Here is a 26,619-nt window from a genome sequence, read left to right on the forward strand (position 1 = left end):
TACGGTTTTATCTCCAGCGAAAAAAAAACTGAAGACATGCCTGAATGCCGGATCTGGCATTTCTTCCCATAGGAATGTATTAGTGCCGGATCCAGCATTCAAAATACCGCAGACCGGTAAAAATTGGAAAAAAGATACAAGACGCATCCGTCTGTCCGCATGACAAGCGGAGAGACAGAGCCGTCCTTGCATCCGGATCGTCTCACAAATGCTTTCAGTCAGTGACGGAACTGCCCGCCGGATCACACTGCCGCAAGTGTGAAAGTAGCCTTAGTTGCACCACAATCTGTGACTTTTCCCCACTCATGCCAGGTCTAAAAAAGTGGCTGTGATGTGGGCAGTGAAGTGTGCGGGCCGTCAGGCCCGTCTTATTCATCATTTTCTACACCTGCTTTAGGCGTAGAAAATTGTCTAAATGTAAGCCAGCTAGGAAGCTAGCTTACATTTAGAAGCGGCGCTGGATGCGCTAAAGTTATGTAGAAGTCGGCACCTCTACATAACTTCAGCGATCCACCGCCAGCGCAGGGGCTTTAATAAATGGTCCCCATAATATGAGGGAGTCTGATCCCCTCTACAATGCATTACAATAGATTGTTGGTTTAATACACCTGGGTCTCATAGGCTTCTGTAGCTAGTAGGCTCCGATGCCTGTAGAAGGCAACGGGCTGCCATAGCAGCCATCGGATCCCCATCATCACAGCCCTGGGACCCTCGTACATGACGCGGTCGGCGGGTAATCCTGCACTCACCCAATCAGAGGCAGTATGGCGCTATACATGTACGCCACTGGTCGGGAAGGTGTTAAAGGGGGTTATATATGACTTTAATGCGTCATTATAGGCCATCAATATTAGATTGAGGCCTCATGCACACGGCCGTGTTCCGCGGCCGAGAGCGGACCAGTGGCGTTTAACTATCTCTTCCACTTTTCTACGTTGTGTTGTGTATGGAAGAATTATCCTAAATTGTGAGTCTACCTCAAGCTTCTGGGTTGTCTTGACTGTCAGTAATGAACTCCTCGGTAGCCTTCTTACTCTTTCTAATGAACCCTCTAGTATTTTATTTGGATATTGTTTTGCTAGGAATTTATCTCTCAGGTTCATGGCTTCATTTCAACCTGCGAAACTGTCCGAAGGGCACATTTAATAGCCAATTTGGCAGATGACAGCTTGAATGTAGAATAAAAGCATTCCTAGCAGAAGGTTTCTGCTAGGTCTTGCATATATATTTATTCCCTATTTTTGTAATTGACAAGTCCAAAAATTTGGTTTCTGTAGTGTTAGTACTCTGGGTAAAGACCAAATTTAGGTCATTTCTATTCAGTTCAGATATGAACATATTTTTGTGGTTTCCCTTCAAAATTAAAATAACGTTGTCTATATAACGCCGCCAGAGCACCAGGTTGCCCCCTCTATATGGGTCAATTGCCACCTGTTCCCACTGTGCTAGAAACAGATTCGCATAACTGGGGGCAAACCTGGTGCCCATGGCAGTTCCTCTAATCTGTAAGTAAAAACTTCCCTCAAAGTAAAAATAATTATGCTGTAAAATGTGTTTCATCCCATCTAAAATGAACTCTGCTTGTTGTGTCTCTATTTCTCTGTTCCTTTCAAATTGTGCTTTTACGGCTTTTATGCCTAATTCGTGGTCTATCATCGTGTATTTATCTTAAGTATTTTTATACTTTTTTTTCCATTTTTTTATGTAAAGCAACCTGGTAGTGATTGTTCCTTCATCACATGTATCGCAATATGAAGATGATAATATATAAAAAACGCATGTGTTGCCCAAAAACTGCATGGAAAACGCATTAAAAACGCAATGACGAAAAGATAGACTGCAGTCCAGGCTTTTAAGAGGACCTGGTGATGGTATAAAAGGACATGACGTTTCAGCAGGGATATGGCCACTGAGGAAGGGGAGTGAAGTCCCCGAAAAGCGTCTGGCATTATCCCTGCTTTGACAAAGGATCCGGACACGATTGGGACAATCTAAATAATTTCAAACTTGGAGCGCTCCATTTTTTCTTGCTGTGAGTATAATCTCACCTAAATACCGGAACAGAATCACCAAATCTCGCGATATCTCTGGAGAGATCACGTGATACATACCAGAGAAGCGAGGACGCCGGGAAACAGCTACAGCCATGCGGTGAAGACAGGAGAACGGGACAACGCGATTGCCGGGCATCAACACATACCGGTAAGCGACATCCCCCCCTAACACCGAGCACCAGGTGACATTGTCATATGTCACATCTTGCCACTTTGTCATACTCATGTTCTTTTTTTCAGGAATCTAATCATTGGGTCTGTAGGGCATCAATATATGCATATGATTCTTATTCTACATATGATAGATTTATGTTAGACTGCTTATGTTACATTATTAGATTTATGTTAGACTGCTCTCTGGGAGTGCCCTTGTCATACAGCAGCGGCCTCCAAGTTGAGAGCGTCCCCTGTTACCTAGTAGCGGTCCGTACATGACCCGGCCTCTATCATGTGAGTAAGGTTCCTCACGTGACCCAGCCGTTGTCATGTGATGTCGGGCCGGAAGACGCCAACTAGTCTTTCCACAGCAGACGGCTTCCCTGCCGCCAAAGCGTTTCTGTAACCAGGTAACGGCGCTCACGTGATGCGGTTCCTGAGTATCTAACAGGACCGCATCATCAGTGCGCGGGGTCATGGGCCGTTCTAATGCGCTTCTTGATGCGCTTTTAATTATATGCACGCTAAGGTTGGCCCCTTTCAGGGGCGTAGTCATGTTAAATCTTTCAAACAGATTGTTATTAGTGTAATTCTTTCTGTCACATATGGTATAAACATAATTGGGGTGTGCATACCGGCAATTTGCCTTGAGGATTTGCTGGTGTACACCTTATATTTGCCAATTACTCATCTAGGTAACACCCAAACCTTCCCCCCTCCTGACCCTATGACCTCCTTAAGGTATGTATATAAATGTGTGTAGCTTCATGCTGTTACACTTGTGCAGCTTCTTTGTACCTGATCAAGGGGAGTGATTCCCCGAAACGCGTTGTATCGCTGCAATAAAAGATTCCGTCCTGATCCTGGTGACTGGTTGACGGTATTTTGCGCCGTGGGACGAATTACGTTTTTTGCCTTTTTATTGTCCAGCGCCTATTGATTTACAATGGTTTTAGTGTCAGATCCGGTTTCTTCATTTTCGATATATTACAACTGGTTCCGTTCTGAACGGATGCAGCCGGTTTTGAGATCCCAAGCTGGATCAGCAAAAAGGTATATGTGAAAGTAGCCTTAGAAGTCATACTTTCATGGAGACGTGCCCCTACTTTCAGCCACGTTTTCATGTGCATACCAATTAGAGCAGTCTTAGTGAATATGAACCTGTTGTACTGATAAAGTACCACTAGAGATCCAACTAATGCCAATGCAACCAGTCTAATTTATAAATTGCTGTGAGACTTTTAAAAAATAGTCAGCAAAAGACCAATAGACGGAGCAAATACGCCTCTCTAACTGAAAGTCTAAAAACAGGTGAGCATGATAAATGTGCCCCACTGTGTCTGATATTACAGTCTTCATGGGATTGAACTATTATACCAGGCACAGCCACTACTAAAGGTGTGGGGTGCACCTTGAAAACAATGGTGTGGGTGAGTGACGTGGCCCTTTCACATGGTTCATTGGCGGCACCAAACTAATTTTGATGATTTAGTCCCAGAAGCCACTCTAAATAGAACTATGTATCATGATGATACTGTAAATTGGTTTGTACAGATTAATCATGGAAAGAATGTGGGGTCATTTATTAATAAGGCCAAAAAAAGTTGCAAGACCCTGTTTTGTGGCTTTTTAAAAGCAGGTACGACACTTATGTCTCACTATTTTTCTAATGCCCCCGCCACTGGGGAGTGATGGGGGCCGGGATGAGCTATCGGTCCCAGCAAATTCACTAACATTTACACCTAGAGACAGCCGTAAATGACACTTGAAATCTACTCCAGTCAGGGATTAGAGTAGATTTCACTCCAGTCGCACAGACTGGCAGGGGATGGGTGTAATTTATGATGAGGCACATGCTCTGGCTGCTTACACATGAACGTATTTTCAATCCGTAATCCATATATGGCCTGGATATTATGTACCGGAATCCGATGCTAATGTTAATGAATAGGGCTATTCACATGTGTGTCATTTTTCTGTCATTTTTTGAAAACTCCAGCATGTCTGAGTTATGTGCATATTAGCTTACAAATACGCTCATTACAGTCTACGGGAGCATATAAAATGCAGGAGGGAAAGAACATGCAAGTAAATCTATCCAGATGAAATACTGAGGCAATACTGATGGTAAATCATCTGGAATTCGAGCATATTCCATAGTTGCCAACTGCCCTGAATCTGGCCCTGATTTTCAGACAGTCCTGGCAAATTTGCTCTGTCCCGGCCAGAAATGGGCGAGGGTAATGCAAATGTTCTCAGGCAGGGTCAGGGCATTCCCAGGGGGAGGCTTAGATGCCCAGATTTGACTAATTGAGATGTCGCTGAGTATGTTATTCCAGAACTGTTATACAAGCGGATTACAATATGCTTGTGTGAAAGCAGCCTTTGGCAGTGCAGGGGTTATCAAGGGCCAGCCTAAAACGCCGGTCTTTGATAAATGACCCCCAGTGTGTTTTCACTTGTATGAAGTTGTAATAAATCTCATCTTTTAAACAAAGGTGTTTTTAATAATATCTTCCATTAGCTGCCAGTTTGTTCTATGCACTTGTGCAACTCTTGGCTAGGAATTTTGACATTTCTCAATTTGAACGAGGGTAACCTCAGAGCAGTGAGAGGAAATAAGCAGTATTTCCTGAGGGAAGCTTGTGATGCAGCACAGTGTCATAGTGCTGGGGAGGGTCCCTTATCTGCAGATGGTGTTGTGGGCTGATGGTTGCCTTCCAATTACAGAGAGGCAGCAGGGTGATGTCACTCCACTACTAGACATTGTGATGTGGGCTGCTCTTACCAGTCAGTTCTACTGGTGTGGATGAAAGCTGAAGCACTCTTCCCCGACACACATAGCTGCAGGGAACATATGACTGGCAATATGCAATGTGAGTATTGTGAACCCACCCAGACTCCTATTATCACATCCATTGATTTCCATTTTTATAGCCGTGGATCCCGCAATGTCATGACCGTTCATGTCTCTTGCTGTTTACATATTTTATAGGATGATGTGCTATATATGCATTTACAAGTTGTTTCATTCTTTATATATACATCTTGTGTATATAGTTACATTTTATATTCTCACATCAAAACTGTCACAGATGCAGCTCTTCATACATGAAATGAAGCATGCCTTATTATGCATTGTATACTAAATAGATTTGCCAGTTTTGTGCTACCTTGAGCCTCAGTCACGTCAGTGGTTTCCATGAGCAAAAACCAGGATTGGAGCTTCCACAGAGATAAGTATAAGGGTCCATTCACACGTCCATAGTGTATTCCGGATCCGCAATACACCCGGCCTGCACCCCCCATAGAACTGCCTATTTTTGTCCGCAAGAATAGTACACATTCTAATTTATTTATTTTTTTGCGGAGCCACGGCCCCCGAAGTTTGGGACCGCACTCCGGAAATGCAGATGAGGAGACCACATAGTTTGCTCTCTGCAAGAGAGACTGAATGGGTCCGCACCCGTTCCCGATATTGCAGAACGGATGCAGACTCATTTGCGGACTTGTGAATGGACCCTAAGGCCTCTTGCACACAATTTTTTTTTCTGTTTACGTTCTGTTTTTTGCGTTCCGTATACGGAACCATTCATTTCAATGGGTCTGCAAAAAAAAATGGAATGTACTCCATATGCATTCAGTTTACATTGTTCCATTCAAATATAGAACATGTCCTATTATTGCCCGCAAATCACATTCCGTAGCTCTATTCAAGTCAATGGGGCTGTAAAAAAGAAAAAAAAACTGAATGGATACAGAATGCATCCATATGTCTTCCGTATTCTTTCCATTTTTGTGGAACCATCTATTGAAAATGTTATGCCCAGCCCAATTTTTCTATGTAATTACTGTATATGCCATGCTTCCGTTTGCGATCTGCAAAAAAAACGGAAACCGAACAGAAAAACTGAAGCGAAATGGAAACACTACTGAAACAAAAAACGTATCCATTTAAAACGGACCACAAAACACTGAAAAAGCCATATGGTCGTGTGCAAGAGGCCTTAGGGAAAGATCTGCACCTGTTCTGTGTTTAGAGCCGCACCTGGTTTTGGCTCAAAATCACTGATGGAAATCACTGATGTGTGAGTGACGCATAAGGCCCTCATGCACATGATCGTTTTTCAGGTCCGCATCCGAGCCGCAGTTTTTGCGGCTCGGGTGCGGACCCATTCACTTCAATGGGGCCGCAAAAGATGCGGACATCACTCCGTGTGGTGTCCGCATCCGTTGCTCCGTTACGAGGCCCCGCAATTTTTTTTTTTTTAGCATGTACTATTCTTGTCCGTTTTGCGGTCAAGAATAGGCATGTCTACAATGGGCCGCCCGTTCCGCAAGAAAACAGCATGTTTGTGTGCGTAAGACCTAAGGATAAGGCTAGGTCTACACGACGACATTTGTCGCGCGACAGATAGGGCGCAACAGTTGTCGCGCGACATTTTGTTGCACTAATGTCGCGCGACAATTTTTATAATGGCAGTCTATGGTGTCGCACTGCAACATGCGACATGTTGCGACTGCGACGCGACAGTCGCTGAAAAATCCATCTTGAATGGATTTTCTGCGACTGTCGCGTCGCAGTCGCAGCATGTCGCATGTTGCAGTGCGACACCATAGACTGCCATTATAAAAATTGTCGCGCGACATTGGTGCAACAAAATGTCGCGCGACAAATGTCGTCGTGTAGACCTAGCCTTAGTCCACAAATTCTGCTGTTGATTCCCCACAGATTTCTGTGGTGAAAAAAAACCATTTGTTGCACAGAAAATTTCCACAGCATGTGCATGAGATTTTTTAAATATCATCCACCAGCCATGTACTGTAGTCCGCTGTGGATTTTCCCTGTGCAAATCTAAGGCTATTTTCACACCTGCGTTTAGGTGCGGATCTGTCTGGTGTCCGTACAGACGGATCCGCACCTATAATGCAAACGCTGGTATCCCTTCAGAACGGATCCGTTTGCATTACTCTGTAAAAAAAAAATCTAAGTGTAAGTCAAACGGATCCGTCCTGACTTACATTGAAAGTCAATGGGGGACGGATCCGTTTACAATTGCACCATTTTGTGTCAGTGAAAACAGAGCCGTCCCCATTGACTTACTTTGTAAGTCAGGACGGATCAGTTTGGCTCTGCATCCCCAGGCGGACACCAAAACGTTGCAAGCAGCGTCTTGGTGTCCGCCTCCAGAAGGAATGGAGGCGGAACGGAGACCAAACTGATGCATTTTGAACGGATCCTTATCCATTCAGAATTGGGGCTGAACCGATCCGTTTTGGGCCGCTTGTGAGAGCCTTGAAACGGATCTCACAAGCGGACCCAGAAACGCCAGTGTGAAAGTAGCCTACGGGGGAAATCTGGAGCAAATACACCTATTTTGAATTTTGACTAGCAATAATCAGCAGCAAACACAGGACATCCATAAACGGGCTAGTCCAGTGATTTTAAATTGGTGGGAAGGGAGCAGAAACAATTTGATAATAATAAAAGTTGCAATTAGGGTTGAGCGAATCGAAGTATCCGAAGTGGACTTCGATCCGAATTTCAAGAAAAATTTGGTTTGCCACAAAGCAGAATTCCCTCATGCTTCGTGGTAACGAATGAAATGGCGGTAAAAAAATAAATAAAAATACCTCATCAATTTGAGCGTGAAGAGGCTTCCATGGCCATTTTGATTTAAGATCCTGCACAAAATATTGTGCATGGTGATGTATGACGGCACCGCACGAGATTTCGCACATTGTCTTCGATCAAGATGGCTGCAGCGGCCTCTAAGCGTGGAAATAGATAAGGTGAGTATTTATTATAATCAGATGCTGCTATCAGCGATGAACGCGGCATCTGAGGGGTTCAATGACGACCGGTGGCGCAATTGACATTCCCCATCATTGCACCCGCTACTTACAAAGAAATGCGCTTCATGACGAAGTAATTTGTCATGAAGCAAATTTGTTTGTGAAATTCAGTGTAGCAGCCGTATTGAATTTTTCTAAGGCCTCTTTCACACTTGCGTTGTCCGGATCCGGCATGTACTCCGCTTGCCGGAATTACACGCCGGATCCGGAAAATCGCAAGTGTACTGAAAGCATATGAAGACGGATCCGTCTTCAAAATGCTTTCAGTGTTACTATGGCAGCCAGGACGCTATTAAAGTCCTGGTTGCCATAGTAGTAGTGGGGAGCGGGGGAGCAGCATACTTACAGTCCGTGCGGCTCCCGGGGCGCTCCAGAGTGACGTCAGAGCGCCCCATGCGCATGGATGACGTGCCATGCGATCACGTGATCCATGCGCGTGGGGCGCCCTGACGTCACTCTGGAGCGCCCCGGGAGCCGCACGGACGGTAAGTATGCTGCTCCCCCGCTCCCCGCTACACTTTACCATGGCTGCCAGGACTTTAGCGTCCCAGCAGCCATGGTAACTACTCTAAAAAAAGCTAAACTTCGGATACGGCAATGCGCCGAAACGACGTTTAGCTTAAGGCCGGATCCGGATCAATGCCTTTCAATGGGCATTAAATCCGGATCCGGCCTTGCGGCAAGTCTTCAGGATTTTTGGCCGGAGCAAAAAGCGCAGCATGCTGCAGTATTTTCTCCGGCCAAAAAACTTTCCGTTCCGGAACTGAAGACATCCTGATGCATCCTGAACGGATTTCACTCCATTCAGAATGCATTAGGATAATCCTGATCAGGATTCTTCCGGCATAGAGCCCTGACGACGAAACTCTATGCCGGAAGAAAAGAACGCAGGTGTGAAAGAGCCCTAAACTTTGCTCAACACTAGTTGCAACACTCAATTGATCCCACAATGCTCCATAATAAGGGGGTGCTGGGGATTGCTAAAATAGGTATTACTACAGAACCCTCTGGCGGTTACTTACCTCCTGAGGAAACAAGGTATTGGAAATGTTGTCAATTCTGCATGCTGCATCTTCCTTTCCTCCTGACAGCAGGCATTATTTGAGCAGTGGAACTTTTTGAAAATTTTGATCCTCTTCAGATTCCACGCAAATTAGATATGCTCCAATTGGTCCCCAAATTCTTTTTTTTTTATGTTTTCTCTTTATTCAATCGCTTTCCGATCTCATGGATTTTCCCATCTCGGACAATGAGGGCATATCTCTAGTAGCGGCAGGACCCACACCGACATTTAGAATGGAGGCCCAAAAGTTGTGGAGGACACACAGTGCATGTGCAGCCTCCCCCATTAATTTCTATGGGGCCGCTGAAAATAGATGAGCACTGGCCTGGCTATTTCCGTCAGCCACATGGAAATGAAAGAGAGTGGTGGCTACGCAAGCGTAGTGCACTCCTATTCAGTACTATGGGGAGACCGCTTGGTGGTGGCCAGATCCGGGGGAAATCCTTTCTCAGTTTAGAGGCGGGACCTGCACCTATCAGACAATAGGGCGTATTCTAGTCTCAGATGGGAATACCCCTTTAAGCTCCTGAACGCAAATAATGTCAGTGTGTTTAACAATCGGTGGGGGAGATTTATCAAAGGAAAACTGGTTTAGTTGCCCATAGAAACCAATCCGATTCCACCTTTTATTTTCCAAATGAGCTAAAAAAATGAAATGTCACATGTGTTATGCCTTTTCATATTACATTATATATACAGGGTGGACCATTTATATGGATACACCTTAATACAATGGGAATGGTTGGTGATATTAACTTCCTGTTTGTGGCACATTAGTATATGTGAGGGGGGAAACTTTTCAAGATGGGTGGTGACCATGGTGGCCATTTTGAAGTCGGCCATTTTGAATCTAACTTTAGTTTTTTCAATAGGAAGAGAGAGTCATGTGACACATCAAACCTATTGGGAATTTCACAAGAAAAACAATGGTGTGCTTGGTTTTAGCGTAACTTTATTCTTTCATGAGTTATTTACAAGTTTCTGACCACTTATAAAATGTGCTCAATGTGCCGCCCATTGTGTTGGATTGTCAATGCAACCCTCTTCTCCCACTCTTCACACACTGATAGCAACACCGCAGGAGAAATGCTAGCACAGGCTTCCAGTATCCGTAGTTTCAGGTGCTGCACATCTGGTATCTTGCTGTGAATATACGAGATGTGCAGCACCTGAAACTACGGATACTGGAAGCCTGTGCTAGCATTTCTCCTGCGGTGTTGCTATCAGTGTGTGACGAGTGGGAGAAGAGGGTTGCATTGACAATCCAACACAATGGGCGGCACATTGAACACATTTTTTAAGTGGTCAGAAACTTGTAAATAACTCATGAAAGAATAAAGTTACGTTAAAACCAAGCACACAATTGTTTTTCTTGTGAAATTCCCAGTAAGTTTGATGTGTCACATGACCCTCTCTCTTCCTATTGAAAAAACTAAAGTTGGATTCAAAATGGCCACCATGGTCACCACCCATCTTGAAAAGTCCCCCCCCCCCCTCACATATACTAATGTGCCATAAACAGGAAGTTAATATCACCAACCATTCCCATTTTATTAAGGTGTATCCATATAAAAGGCCCACCCTGTATATATCTCCTATATATAAAAAATTGTTTCTGTCTGTTCTTTATGCGCGATCCAACAACTGGACTGAGCTTCACCAAATTTAGCACATCAGGTTTCTGTGAAGGTTTTAGATCGGGTTTCATCTCTCTAGGATGTACCGTTCCTGAGATATTCCCCAGAAATAACCCACATTAGCCAATACAAGCCTGCAAGTCTATCTCTTCAAATCCAAACTGCAATAAACACAGTTTTACTCCAGGTTTCCATAACAACACAGACATTTTAAAGGGGCGGGCACTGTTGAGTTCACTGTTATTAAAGGGGTGGGCACTATGAATGTCACTGTTAACCCCTTAAGGACCGGGCTAATTTTCATCTTAAGGACCAGGCCATTTTTTTGCAAATCTGACCAGTGTCACTTTGTGTGAATAACTTTAAAATGCTTTTACTTATCCAGGCCATTCTGAGATTGTTTTTTCGTCACATATTGTACTTCATGACACTGGTAAAATGGAGTCAAAAACCATTTATTTATAAAAAAATAAAAATAATTATCAAACATTTTGAAAAATTTGCAAGGTTTAATTTCTCTACTTCTATAATACATAGTAATACCTCCAAAAATAGCTATTAATTTACATTCCCCATATGTCTACTTCATGTTTGGATCATTTTGGGAATGCCATTTTATTTTTTTGGGGATGTTACAAGGCTTAGAAGTTTAGAAGCAAATCTTGAAATTTTCCAAAACCCACTTTTTAAGGACCAGTTCAGGTCTGAAGTCACTTTGTGAGGCCTACATAATAGAAACCACCCAAAAATTACCCCATTTTAGAAACTACACCCCTCAAGGTATTCAAAACTGATTTTACAAACTTTGTTAACCCTTTAGGTGTTCCACAAAAATTATTGGTAAATGGTGATGAAATTTCCGAATTTAAATTTTTGGGGCCAAATTTTAATTTTTTTTTACAGTAACAAAGCAAGGGTTAACAGCCAAACTAAACTCAATATTTATTGCCCTGATTTTGTAGTTTTATAGAAACACCCCATATGTTGTCATATGGGCCCATATGTGGCAGGGCACAGAAGGAAAGGAACACCATATGGTTTCTGGAAGGCAGATTTTGGTGGACTGGTTTATTTACACCATGTCCCATTTGAAACCCACCTGATGCACCCCTAGAGTAGAAACTCCAAAAAAGTGAACGCAGTTTGGAAACTACGGGATTAGGTGGCAGTTTTGTTGAGTCTATTTTTAGGGTACATATGATTTTTGGTTGCTCTATATTACATTTTTTGTGAGGCAAGGTTACAAAAAATTGAAATTCTGAAACTTCATCTCCATTTGCCAATAACTATTGTGGAACACCTAAAGTGTTAACAAAGTTTTTGTAAAATCAGTTTTGAATACCTTGAGGGGTGTAGTTTCTTAGATGGGGTCACTTTTATTGAGTTTCTACTCTAGGGGTGCATCAGGGGGGCTTCATATGGGACATGGTGTCAAAAAAACAGCCAGCAAGATCTGCCTTCCAAAAACCGTATGGCGTTCCTTTACTTGTGCGCCCTGTCGTTTGCCATACAGCATTTTACAACCACATATGGGGTGTTTCTGTAAACTACAGAATCGGGGTAATAAATAGAGTTTTGTTTGACTGTTAATTCTTGCTTTGTTAATGGAAAAAATAGATTAAAATAGAAACTTTTGCAAAAAATAGCTGTCTGGGCACTTTTTTTTTTTTTTTTACTGTGTTCATATGAGGGTTAGGCCATGTGTTATTTTTTATAGAGCAGATTCTAAAGGATGCGGCAATACCTAATGTGTTTTTGTGTGTTTTTAGCCAATTGTTTTAGGTAGGGGCTCAGTTTTTGTGGGATGAGGACTGTTTTATTAGCACAATTTTGGGGTGCATATGACTTTTTGATCGCTTGCTATTTCACTTTTTGTGATGTGAGGTGACAGACAAATGGCTTTTTTTTGTACACCATTTTTATTAAATTTTTTGACTGTTCATCTGAGGGGTTAGGTCATGTGTATTTATGTATTTTTTATAGTTCAGGTTCTTACGAACGCGGCAATACCTAATATGTATCTTTTTTTTTTTTTTGGGGGGGTCTCTAAAGTCTGAGAGCCAAATAATAATAATAATAATAATAATAATAATAATAATAATATTTAATTATATCCATCAGGTGGGACAGGACAGCCAGTTGAGACATTTCACCACATGGACACATCCCCAACCCTATAACAAAACCCGATCTGGAAGCCATTTTACATTATGTGTTTTGCCAGTGTAGGGAGAGGTTTCATTTTGGCGCAGGGACAGTTAGGGACACCAAACGCTAGCTATCAGGGCCAGAAAAGTCCTTTTAACCACCTCCCGACCGCCTAACGCGCCGATGCGTCCGGGAGGTGGTTGATTTGTTCCTCCTGGACGCATCGGCGCGTCATCTCGCGATACCCGAGATTTCCTGTGAACGCACGCAGGCGCGCACGCTCACAGGAACAGAAGGTAAGCGAGTGGATCTCCAGCCTGCCAGCGGCGATCGCTCGCTGGCAGGCTGGAGATGTGATTTTTTTTTAACCCCTAAAGGTATATTAGACGCTGTTTTGATAACAGCGTCTAATATACCTACTACCTGGTCCTCTGGTGGTCCCTTTTGTTAGGATCGACCACCAGAGGACACAGGTAGGTCAGTGAAGTCGCACCAAACACTACACTACACCCCCCCGTCACTTATTAACCCCTTATAAACCCCTGATCACCCCATATAAACTCCCTGATCACCCCCTGTCATTGATCACCCCCCTGCAAGGCTCCATTCAGACGTCCGTATGATTTTTACGGATCCATGGATACATGGATCGGATCCGCAAAACACATGCGGACGCCTGAATGGAGCCTTACAGGGGGGTGATCATCCCATATACACTCCCTGATCACCCCCTGTCATTGATCACCCCCCTGTAAGGCTCCATTCAGACGTCCGCATGTGTTTTGCGGATCCGATCCATGGATCCGTAAAAATCAAGTGGGGTCACATGTGGGGTATTTATACTGCCCTGGCTTTTTAGGGGCCCTAAAGCGTGAGAAGAAGTCTGGGATCCAAATGTCTAAAAATGCCCCCCTAAAAGGAATTTGGGCACCTTTGCGCATCTAGGCTGCAAAAAAGTGTCACACATCTGGTATCGCCGTACTCAGGAGAAGTTGGGGAATGTGTTTTGGGGTGTCATTTTACATATACCCATACTGGGTGAGAGAAATATCTTGGTCAAATGCCAACTTTGTATAAAAAAATGGGAAAAGTTGTCTTTTGCCAAGATATTTCTCTCACCCAGCATGGGTATATGTAAAATGACACCCCAAAACACATTCCCCAACTTCTCCTGAGTACGGCGATACCAGATGTGTGACACTTTTTTGCAGCCTATGTGGGCAAAGGGGCCCACATTCCAAAGTGCACCTTTCGGATTTCGCAGGCCATTTTTTACACATTTTGATTGCAAGGTACTTCTCACACATTTGGGCCCCTAAATTGCCAGGGCAGTATAACTACGCCACAAGTGACCCCATTTTGGAAAGAAGACACTCCAAGGTATTCCGTGAGGGGCACGGCGAGTTCCTAGAATTTTTTTATTTTTTGTCACAAGTTAGCGGAAAATGATGATGATTTTTTTTTTTCTCTTTTTTCCTTACAAAGTCTCATATTCCGCTAACTTGTGACAACAAATAAAAGATTCTAGGAACTCGCCATGCCCCTCACAGAATACCTTGGGGTGTCTTCTTTCCAAAATGGGGTCACTTGTGGCGTAGTTATACTGCCCTGGCAATTTAGGGGCCCAAATGTGTGAGAAGAACTTTGCAATCAAAATGTGTAAAAAATGGCCTGCGAAATCCGAAAGGTGCACTTTGGAATATGTGCCCCTTTGCCCACCTTGGCTGCAAAAACGTGTCACACATCTGGTATCGCCGTACTCAGGAGAAGTTGGGGAATGTGTTTTGGGGTGTCATTTTACATATACCCATGCTGGGTGAGAAAAATATCTTGGTCAAATGCCAACTTTGTATAAAAAAATGGGAAAAGTTGTCTTTTGCCAAGATATTTCTCTCACCCAGCATGGGTATATGTAAAATGACACCCCAAAACACATTCCCCAACTTCTCCTGAGTACGGCGATACCAGATGTGTGACACTTTTTTGCAGCCAAGGTGGGCAAAGGGGCACATATTCCAAAGTGCACCTTTCGGATTTCGCAGGCCATTTTTTACACATTTTGATTGCAAATGCCCCATTTTTTTTTCATCAAAGACATGTAGAACAATAAATTTGGCAAAAAATTTATATATGGATGTCGTTTTTTTTGCAAAATTTTACAGCTGAAAGTGAAAAATGTCATTTTTTTTTGCAAAAAAATCGTTACATTTTGATTAATAACAAAAAAAGTAAAAATGTCAGCAGCAATAAAATACCACCAAATGAAAAACTCAATTAGTGAGAAGAAAAGGAGGTAAAATTCATTTGGGTGGTAAGTTGCATGACCGAGCGATAAACGGTGAAAGGAGTGTAGTGCAGAAGTGTAAAAAGTGCTCTGGTCATGAAGGGGGTTTCAGCTAGCGGGGCTGAAGTGGTTAAGGACTGCTATAGGTGTGATATAGAGGGATGTGATATACTATGTGTTATAATATACTTTCTAACATACAAATTATATTATAGTGTATTTGTATTGTGTGCAGCAGTTGTGTGCGGTTCTGCTGCGATACCGCAGCTACATAGAGGGACAAATGCTATTGGAGTAACTAATTGCAACGGGTATGATATACCTGTTGCCCCCCCAAAAAACAGCTTGAGGGGTGCCATATACCTGCTTCCACAAAATACTGATTGAGAGGTGCCATATACCTGTTTCAGCCAAATACTAATTGATGGGTGCCATATACCTTCTTCCACAGAATACTGATTGAGGGGTGGTATTGCTATATACCTTTTTCCACCAAATACTGATTGAGGGCTGCGATATACCTTCTTCCACAAATACTGCTCTTTTCTATGGACTTAGGCAGGGGATCATTTAGAAAACGACAGTCAGAGGAAGAGGCACATCAGAATTGGTTGAGTGGCTTGCTCGGCCTTCCGCTTCTGCACCCACCTCATCTTCTGTCTCTGCACCCTCCTCACTCTTTGTTGTGTGCACCCCCGAAGACACCACCACCATAGCCCCCCCCACTCGAGTGAGAGGAATTATTTCCCCATCCATTCCCTTACCAATGCACGGCCATTCTTGGCATCGGATGAGGGAGAGGAGGTAGCAATGGCTGCCACCCAGCGGTCTGACGACAGTACCGAGATCAGCCCAAGGAGGGTGATCCCAGCTGTTGCTGACTACTCCAAGATCTCTAACGTCAGTGGTGGTGAAGGTGATGATGATCACATGTTGATGGACGTCATGTGGGTGCCCACAAGAGAAGAAGAGGAGGAGAGTTCCGAGGCAAAGACGGAGCAGCAGATGGGGAGGAGAGGAAAGCAGAACTCGCAGTGCACAGGAGGCAAAAAGCAGACTGCAAATGTATCTGGAGTGAGCCATCCACCATGCACTGTCACATTTTGCGCTGCCAGGACACCGGCACACAGCTCCGCAGTGTGGGCTTTTTTTTTAACATGTCAGCTGCTGATATTATTGTTGCCATCTGGAGCCTGTGCTGTCAATGCATAAGTCGCAGTAAGCCCAACACTCGCCTAGGGACGACCGCCTTAAGAAGGCACCCGGTCTCCCATCACAGAGCCCAGTGGGAGCAACGCCGTCACAACCCACAAAGCCACACTGCCGGCGCTCCACATCCTGACTCTTCTCCTTCTCCTCTCTCCTCCCATTTGTCCTCCACTCCACCTTTCACCGTGCTATTGTCGCGTTCATCTGGCACAAGGCAGGCTTCCGTGGCCCAAATATTCGAGTGTAAAAAAAAATGATGACACTGGAAAATGTGTTGCCATTGGCACATTGCAATGGAAGATCCCCGGAAGGAAATATTTTTCCCAGAAGGGCTTCCCTAAATGATATGGCCACGTTCAGCGGCAAGTTAATATATCTCTGGTATACAGTGTCGGTGCCAAGATACATCTGACCACAGACACGTGGTCTAGCAAGCACAGGCAGGGAAGGTACATAACTTTTACTGCTCACTGGGTGAACCTTCTGACAGCCGTCAAGCATATATTCCTTGGCACCCGTGTGGCTTCTCCTTCTCCTTCATTCAGCGGCGACACCACTTGCCCGTCAGACGTCTGATTTGTGACTGCCCAACGTGCTGGAACTCCACCTTGTATATGCTTGATAGGCTGCTCCAGCAGAAACGTGCTGTTAATGACTACCTGTACGAGCTCTGCGGCAGGACAGGTTCTGGGGAGCTTGTTAGTCGCAGCCAGGGCACCATCGGTGACATCGTACCCTACGCCTTCTTTCTGGAGCTTGCATTGCGTTGTGTCATTGATCAAGCCATCAAGGAGCAGGAGCTGGAAGATGAGGAAGTCGCAATGCTGAATGAATTCCCAGCGTGGGCTACTCCATCTGAGACAAGTCAGCAGGAGTCAGAGGAGGATGGTGGCTGGGGAGATGAGGAGGAGGAGCAAGAAGAGCAGACTTTAAACTTTTCAGGGATCCCTGGTGTTGTCCGTGGCCTAGGGGAGGAGACCGAGGACCACATTTTCCTGGGCGATGAGACGGAACCAGGGCGTTCCACCGCTTCCAATTAAGTGCAAATGGGGGCCTTCATGCGCCAGTGTTTTGAAGAGGGACCCCCATATAAAAAGCATAAAGGGCAAGGACCAGTACTGGGTGGCAATGTACTTGGACCCCTGGTACAAACACAAAATGGCGGACATGTTGCCAGCATCACAGAGCGCCATGCCTTGCTGCAATAGATGCTACATTCTGTTGTTGCAGGCGCTGGCAGAGGAATTTCCACTCACAGCGAAACAGGTGCGGGTACCAATCCTACCGCGCCTGCAAGAAGAAGGTGGTTTGAAGAGGTGTTGGTCACTTCAGATATGAGATCATTCTTGCAGCCAACCCATTGACATCCGCCCTCCGGATCCAGCCTCAGGGAGCGCCTAGGTGTCCGACTACATCAGGTTAACAGCCGATGTGGACGCTCTGAGAAGCGAGGAATCCCATGACTACTGGGTGTGCAGGCTTGACCTGTGGCCAGAGCTGGCACAATTTGCCATGGAACTCTTGCCTCTTGTCGAGTATCCTTTTATGTCAGATGAATGCCTAATTTTTGTGGCCTGTACTGGCCAACAGTTGCATATTTATCCTGTGACTGCCTAATGCACCTCCAGCCACAGAATCCAAAGTTCAGGTGAATGCCTATTGGATAATTTTTGGGGCCTGTACTAGCCGATAGTTACTTTTTTTTTTTTTTTTTTTCTCTAGCCATATAATTACACCCCTGTCTCACTCCTCTACCTCTCATTTTGTTTCCATATGAACCGCATTCACCTTCTAATGTCACAGGGTCATGTGACTGTGCCCCCTTATAGCCTTTTATCTGGTCACGTTATGGCGGTGTTATCGGGTCAATTTATGGCAGTGGTATCCAATAACTAGAGTAAAAACGTGCAGAAAGTGACGCACAGGAATGGTGCAAACAGTGGAGGAGGTGCTCTCAGTAAAAAAGGAATCACCCTTCCTTTTGGGAATAAATAGTAAATGAATAAAAATACTGGGCACTCTCCAAAATATATGTACCTCACAATTTATTGAAAGTTAAAAATTAAAAGCTGATGCATATAACATACATGATCTTAAAATAGCTAATAAAACATACAGATAAAAAAACAATGAATAGTTAAAAAAAAATATATAAATATATATATCAAGAGTCCTGGATATTGATAGGATCCAATCTATGGGGATGATGATGATAGAGAAAATAGTCTATTCCACCTTGGTGGTTATACTCTGTGCAGTCTTTATAGGAATTTGAGTCCACAATGTTAGTGTCCTCCGAGTAGGAGACACAGAGGCAGCCGGTAAAATAACAGTGAATGATACGTGCGGCGTCCCGCTGTTACTCACTGTTAGGTGCTATACAAGATTCCGCTGCTGTGCCAAAGCCTTTTAGCCTTTTAGGATCGGTATTTCCTTCGGTCCTTTCCCCACACTGTCCTTTAACACGCCGCTCTATAGTTGTAGGTTCCGGCGCTTGTTGTAATCATCGACTCCTTTTTCAGCGCTGGACGGGCGTCATGCGTCCCTCTGGTAAACCAATGTCCAATGCGCCTTGGGTCTCCGATAGTGACAGGGTTAACTTGGGGTGTCCGTAGTGTTTAGGCTGGCAGATTCAATGTCCATAGGGGGGTTTTTCTTTACACCAAACGCGTTTCGGGGTCCTTTATCACCCCTTCCAATAACTGGATGGCCATAGCTGTATACCTTTCCCTGCCCACGCTATCCTATTTTAGACCTGGCATGATTGGGAAAAATATGCAGTTTACAGTGCTAAGGACCTTTGCGCCATAATCTGTGTCATAAATACGCGTAACATGGACATATTTCTGTATAATAAATTGCCACCTAATTGTATTATTATTCGGGTGTAGGGATAATATCTTTATATTATATAGATTCTAGTGTATTATACTGTGACCTGTATTTCCCAGTAGAAAATGATCCTTGGGAAACAGTCCTCATCCCTGACCACTAGGACCAGGTAGAGCTCTGTCAGTACATGGCGGCCTCCCCTCTCCGCCACACTGCTCCGATGTGTACTGGTGCTTATTCTGACACTAGGACTGGGTTCACATTCTATTTTTTTTCCATCCATTTAATGCATATCAAAAATGTATGCGTTAACAGATGCCTCAGACTGATGCCGTACAGTGGCGTCTGTTCACCATACAGTTCCATGGTAGAAATAAAATGTACATTAACGTATGCATTTTTATTTATTTTTTTACTGGACTCTGCAGGATACAAAAACGTGGAGTGCTGTACATTTGTATACATCAAACCGATAGGAAATAACATTTTTCTAGGCTCAAGCATGGCACATTTTTGAAAAGTTCGTATGCATGATCCCTAATGTATTTAAAAAAATTAAATAAAAAAAAAGGAAAGTACAGCTCACCTGCCAGTATCCATGGAAGCTTGGAGAAAACATGCAAAAATACTGAAGAACAGAAGATAAATCCATCATACAATAAAACTCATATGTTAAACCATCTTAAAACAGAATAACAGAACGTCTATGCATTTTGCTAGGCTTATCCTTTGCTACGATAGTCTTATCCTTTTCAGAATGGTTTATAGGCAGAAAAAAAGTTTCCTTTTTCTTGCAGTGGCTTTTGTAATGCAGACCTAGCTGCCAGCCAACAGCTGTAATATACACACAGCTGGGTGACCAGTCCCTCACTCTCTCAAATCTTTCCCTGATCAAATTCCCTAAAATTGAACCAATTATATATCCTTATTCACTTCCTATAGTGTCCCTATCACACTACATTAGTGGCTTGTGTCTGTAATGGCTTTTTATCAGACACTGTCACATGATACCCTTTCATGTCAGAAGATGAATACATAATGGGGGTTCTATGATGGTCTCGGCAAAGGACCTTCCTGAATTCTGCCTCTGATTGGCTGATCAGCCGTCTGCCAGCCACTAAGCCAACCAGGGCAAGCTCTCTTCCCACTTCCTCCTAGTGTCATGTGATCCTCCCCCTTTTTTTTTTTTTTTTTTACTTCCTAGTGGTCTTACCTCTCAATTTTCACAGTAAATTGGCACTGGGCACTGTTTTACGCAACACATTCAAAATGATTCCAGATGCTTCTGATTAATTTGGCAGATTCATTTGTGTTTAAATTTGTAACAAACCCCATTAGTTTAGAACTGATTCACTCATCTCTACTGTTGACCTTACCAAATTGATATTTTTGGCGCATGCCGATCTAACCCAAAACAGAGAAAGGCCTCATGCACACAACCGTGTGCTGTCCGCATCTGTGGCTCAGGACAGCACATGTGCAGCTGATTCTATTGGAATCCATTAGAGAAAAAACATTCTGCTCTCCTCTGTATAAATCTCCGGAAGATAGGACGTTGAAGGGGGAAGTTATCATTATGGGAGACTTTAATCTTCCTGATGTAAACTGGAAAACCAAAATGGCTAGTTCTGCAAGGTGTACAGATATTCTAAATTCCCTACTGGGATTATCTCTACAGCAAGTAGTTGAGGAGCCTACCCGGAAGGAGGCCATTTTACATTTAGTATTCGCAAATTTTTATTGAGTAATTGACATTACAAAAGACATAAAAGAATGATAATATTAGCAGCAATGCAGACAAGCGCTTGTCTGCATTGCTGCTGCTAATATTATCATTCTTTTATGTCTTTTGTAATGTCAATTATTCAATAAAAATTTGCGACTATCTTATATGTGTGTCCCTTTGTCTATTTGGTGTAAATACAGTGGAGGAGTTTAAGCATGCATGGGATAGGCATAAGGCCATCCTTCATATAAGATAGGGCCAAGGCTATTCATAGTATTCAGTATATTGGGCAGACTAGATGGGCCAAATGGTTCCTATCTGCCGACACATTCTATGTTTCTATATTGTTCCAGATTTATTAAGATCAGTGTTTTCTGTCAGTCTTGGGCTACTTTCACACTTGCAGTAGCCTTTTCCGGAAGGCTGTTCTGGTGGGAATCAATTGGAAACACCATGTTATTGCTTCCTGAAACTAGTGGTTCAGGAGCCACATGTGACTCCTACATATAACATTTGAGCTAATGACTGTGGCATATACCAGTGCTGTTAGCAGGGCTGTGGAGTCAGAAAGCCAAACCTCTAACTCCTGCATATATATATATATATTTTTTCTCACATCGACTCCAGCTCCTTCATAAATGGCTATTAATTTAGTAGTGGCAATTTTACTGTACTAAAATAGTAACATTAGTGTTTTTCTCACTATCATGTTGGACCGGGGTTCCTGGAGCCCACCTGTAAATTTAGTTTTGGGGGCCCACTGTGCAGCTACACAATATTGTCTGCTCACACAGTGGCAGGCATAATCAAGACTCTACAAGATGACTGATTATGGGGGCCCCTGCAGTGACTTCGAGAAGGGTGATCTCTGATGAAAGAGGATATTGGCTGGCCTGCCGCTATACCTACAAGTCATCTCAGCCACCCAATGTGTCTATAATAACACCAGGGGCGGACTGAGAAGCCTCAGGACCCCCAGGCAGAATAGATCAAGGGCCCCCTTCCAGGCCCTTGATCCAGCCATGCCCATATCCCGCCTACACCCCACGGTTGCACCGCGATCGTTACGCCCTGATCCCATCACTACAGAAATACAGCGCCCCATACCTCTTACATCCAGTGACATCTCCTTTTGATGTAGATGTTCTATGTCCTCATCTTCTCCGTCTCTGCAGTTTGACAACAAAAAATAATAATCTTAGTTTACCACTTTTCCATCATCCTCCCATCTTATGGACAAATCATCCTACAACCCCCAATACTATACTGCAGAAACAGATAATACCCCTGATAATACTAGTACCACACACAGCCCCCCATATAAAATGCCCCTTTTTTTGTGGCCTCAGTAGAAGCCCCCATAGTGCACCATAATAATGTGCAAGTAACAAGTGCCCCCCATAGATATCCCCCAATCATGTGCCAGTAACAAGTGCCTCTCTTTCTTCCCCCCCCCCTCCCCCTGCCCATGTGCCAGTAACAGTCTGGAAAAAATTTTTTACTTACCTCCGCTGCGATGCAGGCCTCTTCCGGCCTGTGTCCCGCGCTGTACGGCTCAGGCATGGTGATGATGTCATCGCACTGCATAAAAACGGCCTCTGATAGGCTGTGGACCTTGTGCCGCAGCCTATCAGAGAAACAGCAGAGCCATCTGTATCGCTGTCCTAAGGACTGTGATACAGATGATTATGGAGATGAATGCTTCCACAATGGAAGCTTTCATCTCCGTGACCTGCCGCCGCGGGCCCCCTTCCCGGCCAGGCCTTCGGACAACGTCCGAAGTGCCCTACCGCTTAGTCCGCCCCTGAATAACGCAATGGGTAGTTTTTATATGGACAAATAGACTGGTTGAGATACTGTACGCTGCCGATCTATTGTACATTTTGAGAGGTCAGTCTGCTGTGGCACTCGTGCAAAGGGTGGAGGACTAGGGACCCCCTTTACTAAAGGGTCCACCAATGGATTCACCTGTTCTCCTATGGGCCAGTTGGAGCCTGATGTAAATAGTCAGGCAATTTAGATGAAACTTAGGCAGCATGTTATAGAGCAGGAGGAGGGGAACAGAGTGATATACAGTTCTATGTGAAAAGATTCAGTAGAAGGCCGAATTCACACTGCGTCATTGTTTGCTATGACGCAGTGCGCTTTGTGCTGCCGCTGCAGTACAGTAATACTAGTGTGATCTATACGAGTGTATTACTGTAGTGTAGCGGCGGCACGAAGCGCGCGGCGTCATAGCAAACAATGACGCCGTGCACTCCTGCTCTCAGCAGGATGCCGTCCGGGATACCACAGACCGCTCACTATATATATCAATCTGCTCAGATCCTCCTGCTCTATAATATGCTGCCTGTAGCTTACATTGCATTTTCATGGTGACAGGTTCCCTTTAAACCATATTTATTGTAAACCATACAATTTCTGAAATTCCTGACATTTTCTAAATTCCTGTAAGTAGATATGCAATCAGGGGCTTAGCTAAAGGCTCATGGGCCCTGGTGCAAGAGTTTAGCTTGGGCCCCCCATCCCTCATTGCTTTGTGGCCAGGTGCAGGGGAGCCTGAGGCAAAAATTGAAACTGCACCCCAACCGTCCCAAATTCTTGACCTAACACCTTCCCTCCAGCCAGAGGTGTAACAACCAGCATGCACCTTCAATAAAACAGGTGTCTTCTCATGTGGTACAAGGGTCTTTGGGGCCCTTCAGGCTCCTGGGCCCGGTAGCGACTGCTCCCTCTGCACCCCCTATAGCTACACAGTGCACAAAGCATTTAATAACCGGAAAATACTGTCATACACAATAATTGTAAGAAATCTGTGAAATTTCTCTCTCTTCATCCTGCTGCTTTTGTCAGCAGTCACATTATAAATAAATGGGCCAGACTAGATGGGCCAAATGGTTCTTATCTGCCGACACATTCTATGTTTCTATAAATACAAGAGAACCAGTTCCATTGGCAGCCATACATGCCCACGCCATGACACTACCACCACCATGCTTCACTGATGAGGTGGTAGGCTTAGGATCATGAGTAGTTCCTTTCCTTCTCCATACTCTTCTCTTCCCATCACTCTGGTACAAGTTGATCTTGGTCTCATCTGTCCATAGGATGTTGTTCCAGAACTGAAGGCTTTTTTAGATGTCGTTTGGCAAACTCTAATCTGGCTTCCTGTTTTTGAGGCTCACCAATGGTTTACATCTTGTGGTGAACCCTCTGTATTCACTCTGGTGAAGTCTTCTCTTGATTGTTGACTTTTACACATATACACCTACCTCCTGGAGAGTGTTCTTGATCTGGCCAACTGTTGTGAAGGGTGTTTTCTTCACTAGGGAAAGAATTCTTTGGTCATCCACCACAGTTGTTTTCCGTGGTCTTCCGAGTCTTTTAGTGTTGCTGAGCTCACCGCTGCATTCCTTCTTTTTAATGTTTTCAGCCTAATGCTGGCTTGCTTCACTGTTAGTGACAGCTCTTTGGATCTCATCTTCAGAGTTGACAGCAACAGATTCCAAATGCAAATAGCACACTTGAAATGAACTCTAGACCTTTTATATGCTCATTGTAATTAGGATAATGAGGGAATAACACACACCTGGCCATGGAACAGCTGAGAAGCCAATTGTCCCATTACTTTTGGTCCCTTAACAAGTGGAAGGCACTTATGCAAACTGTTGTAATTCCTACACTGTTCACCTGATTTGGATATAAATACCCTCAAATTAAAGCTGACAGTCTGCAGTTAAAGCACATCTTGTTTGTTTTAGTTCAAATCAATTGTGGTGGTGTATAGAGCCAAAAATGTTAGAATTGTGTCTGTCTCAATATTTATGGACCTGACTAAATATAATAAGCTGAAGGACCCGGCTTTGCTCGGGTATATTTAATCTATTTCATTTAATGTTTGTGTGTCGGTAAAAGATATCAACACTATCCACTATAACAGTGACATCTACAGCACCCCGCCCCCAAAACGGTGACCTCCACAGCCCACCACCCCTTAACACTGAGCCCCCACAGTGCCCCGTCCCTTAAAATTGGACCTCCACAGCAGCCCACCCCCTTAATTTTGACCTTTTACAGCAGCCTTACCCTTTTAACAGTGACTTTCAAAGCATACCACTCCCTTGACGGTGACCTCAACAGGGGCCCGCCCCCTTAACCGTGGCCTTTACTAGATCTTGGGCGTGTCCTTTTGAACAGCTCAAGAAAGCGGCACTATGCTGTCTGAGTGATCTGCAGGGAGAAAGTCACCCTCCCTCCCACCTCTGCAGCTGACAGGAATTGATTTTTACCTTCATTTTTTAAATCCCTGTCGGCTAAGGAGTGGAGGGGGCGTGGTCTAATCAGGTATTGGCGTGGCTTAGCGGGACCTAGAAGTGGATTTTTAACTAAATATTTTTTCAATCTCAGTCGGCTGAGAAGTGGGAGATGGCGTGGCCTAACCAGATCGGGGGTGTGTCCTTTTAAACAGCTCACTCTAAGGGTCCATTCACACATCCGTAGAATGCAATTATGCGGAACAGGTGTGGACCCATTCATTCTCTATGGGGCTGAAAGAGATGCGGACATCACAGTGTGCTGTCCGCCTCCGCATTTCCAGAACGCGCCCCGATCTTCAGCTCAGGAAAAATAGAGCATATCCTTTTCTTGTTCGCAATTGCGGACAAAAATAGGCATTTCTATGGGGATGCCAGCTGGGAGTATTGTGGATCCACAATTTGCGGATCCGCAATGCACTCCGGATGTCTGAATCGAGTTTAAGTGCAGTGGAGCCTAAGTGAGTGTGAGCTGCAGAGAGAAAGTCGCCCTCCCTCCCACCCCTGCAGCTGACAGAAGTAGATTTTTACCTTGATTTTTTTTCAATCCGCATGAGTGGGAGGGGGCGTGACCTAAACACATCTGGGCGTTGTTTAGCAGGACCTGGAGGCGGGGTTTTAAGTCTTTTAAAGGGGAAAACATTGTGGCAGGGGGCATGTCTGGGCTTCTTCCTATGTGAGTGACGCCCCCTCTGGGCACCTTACTGGCTCATTTGCATACCATATCAACTGGATTTTTCAGAGGATAAAAACATCTATTGTCTTTAAAGCTGACCTACAGCAGTGAAGATATATGGCTGGGTTGTTATTGAAACCCAGGCCCGCCATCAGTGGGGTACAGCAGATACCCCAGTAAGGGGCCCGGACCCTGGGGGGGGGGCCCAGCCAGTTCCAATAAAAAAATAAAAATATAAAATAATTGGAGCCTTTGAAATAGCTCAGCTACTTTCACACCTGCATTTAGGTGCGGAGACGGATCCGCACCTATAATGCAAACGTTGGTATCTGTCTGCATAACTCAGTAAAAAAAAAGTCTAAGTCTAAGCGTAGGTCAAACGGATCCGTCATAACTTTACATTGATCTCACAGGCGGACCCAGAAACGGCAGTGTGAAAGTAGCCTATGCCGCATACTGAGCTGAGCGATTTCAAAGGCTCCAAATTATTTATTTTCATATTGATCCTTATGTTGTCTCCTTGGCTCGGCAGCTCTATGTTGTGTGGTCTTTGCTCGGGGGTAAAATGCAAAGCTGTTTTCTGGATTATCCCACAGGGCCAGGATCCTCCATCACTTATTGTTATTAACCCCTCCCTTGCCAGCCCACCCAGCCCTATTTAGCTT

At 44.3% G+C, this 26,619-nt stretch overlaps 1 protein-coding gene across 3 annotated transcripts in view; it reads left to right on the forward strand.

The window, feature by feature from the left end:
• Nucleotides 1-4,943: 4,943 nt before the first annotated feature.
• The window catches only part of ACSBG2 (acyl-CoA synthetase bubblegum family member 2), a 162,333-nt gene continuing 140,657 nt past the window's right edge, over nucleotides 4,944-26,619 (forward strand). For all 3 annotated transcript variants that reach the window (XM_044306010.1, XM_044306018.1, XM_044306027.1), the window contains exon 1: nucleotides 4,944-5,086. In XM_044306010.1, the coding sequence (XP_044161945.1) occupies nucleotides 5,020-5,086 (67 nt within the window). In that variant the 5' untranslated portion in view covers nucleotides 4,944-5,019. The remainder of the gene's footprint in view (nucleotides 5,087-26,619) is intronic.

This window comes from Bufo gargarizans, chromosome 1 (genome assembly GCF_014858855.1).
Source record: "Bufo gargarizans isolate SCDJY-AF-19 chromosome 1, ASM1485885v1, whole genome shotgun sequence".
In the NCBI taxonomy this organism is placed as follows: Eukaryota; Metazoa; Chordata; class Amphibia; order Anura; family Bufonidae; genus Bufo; species Bufo gargarizans.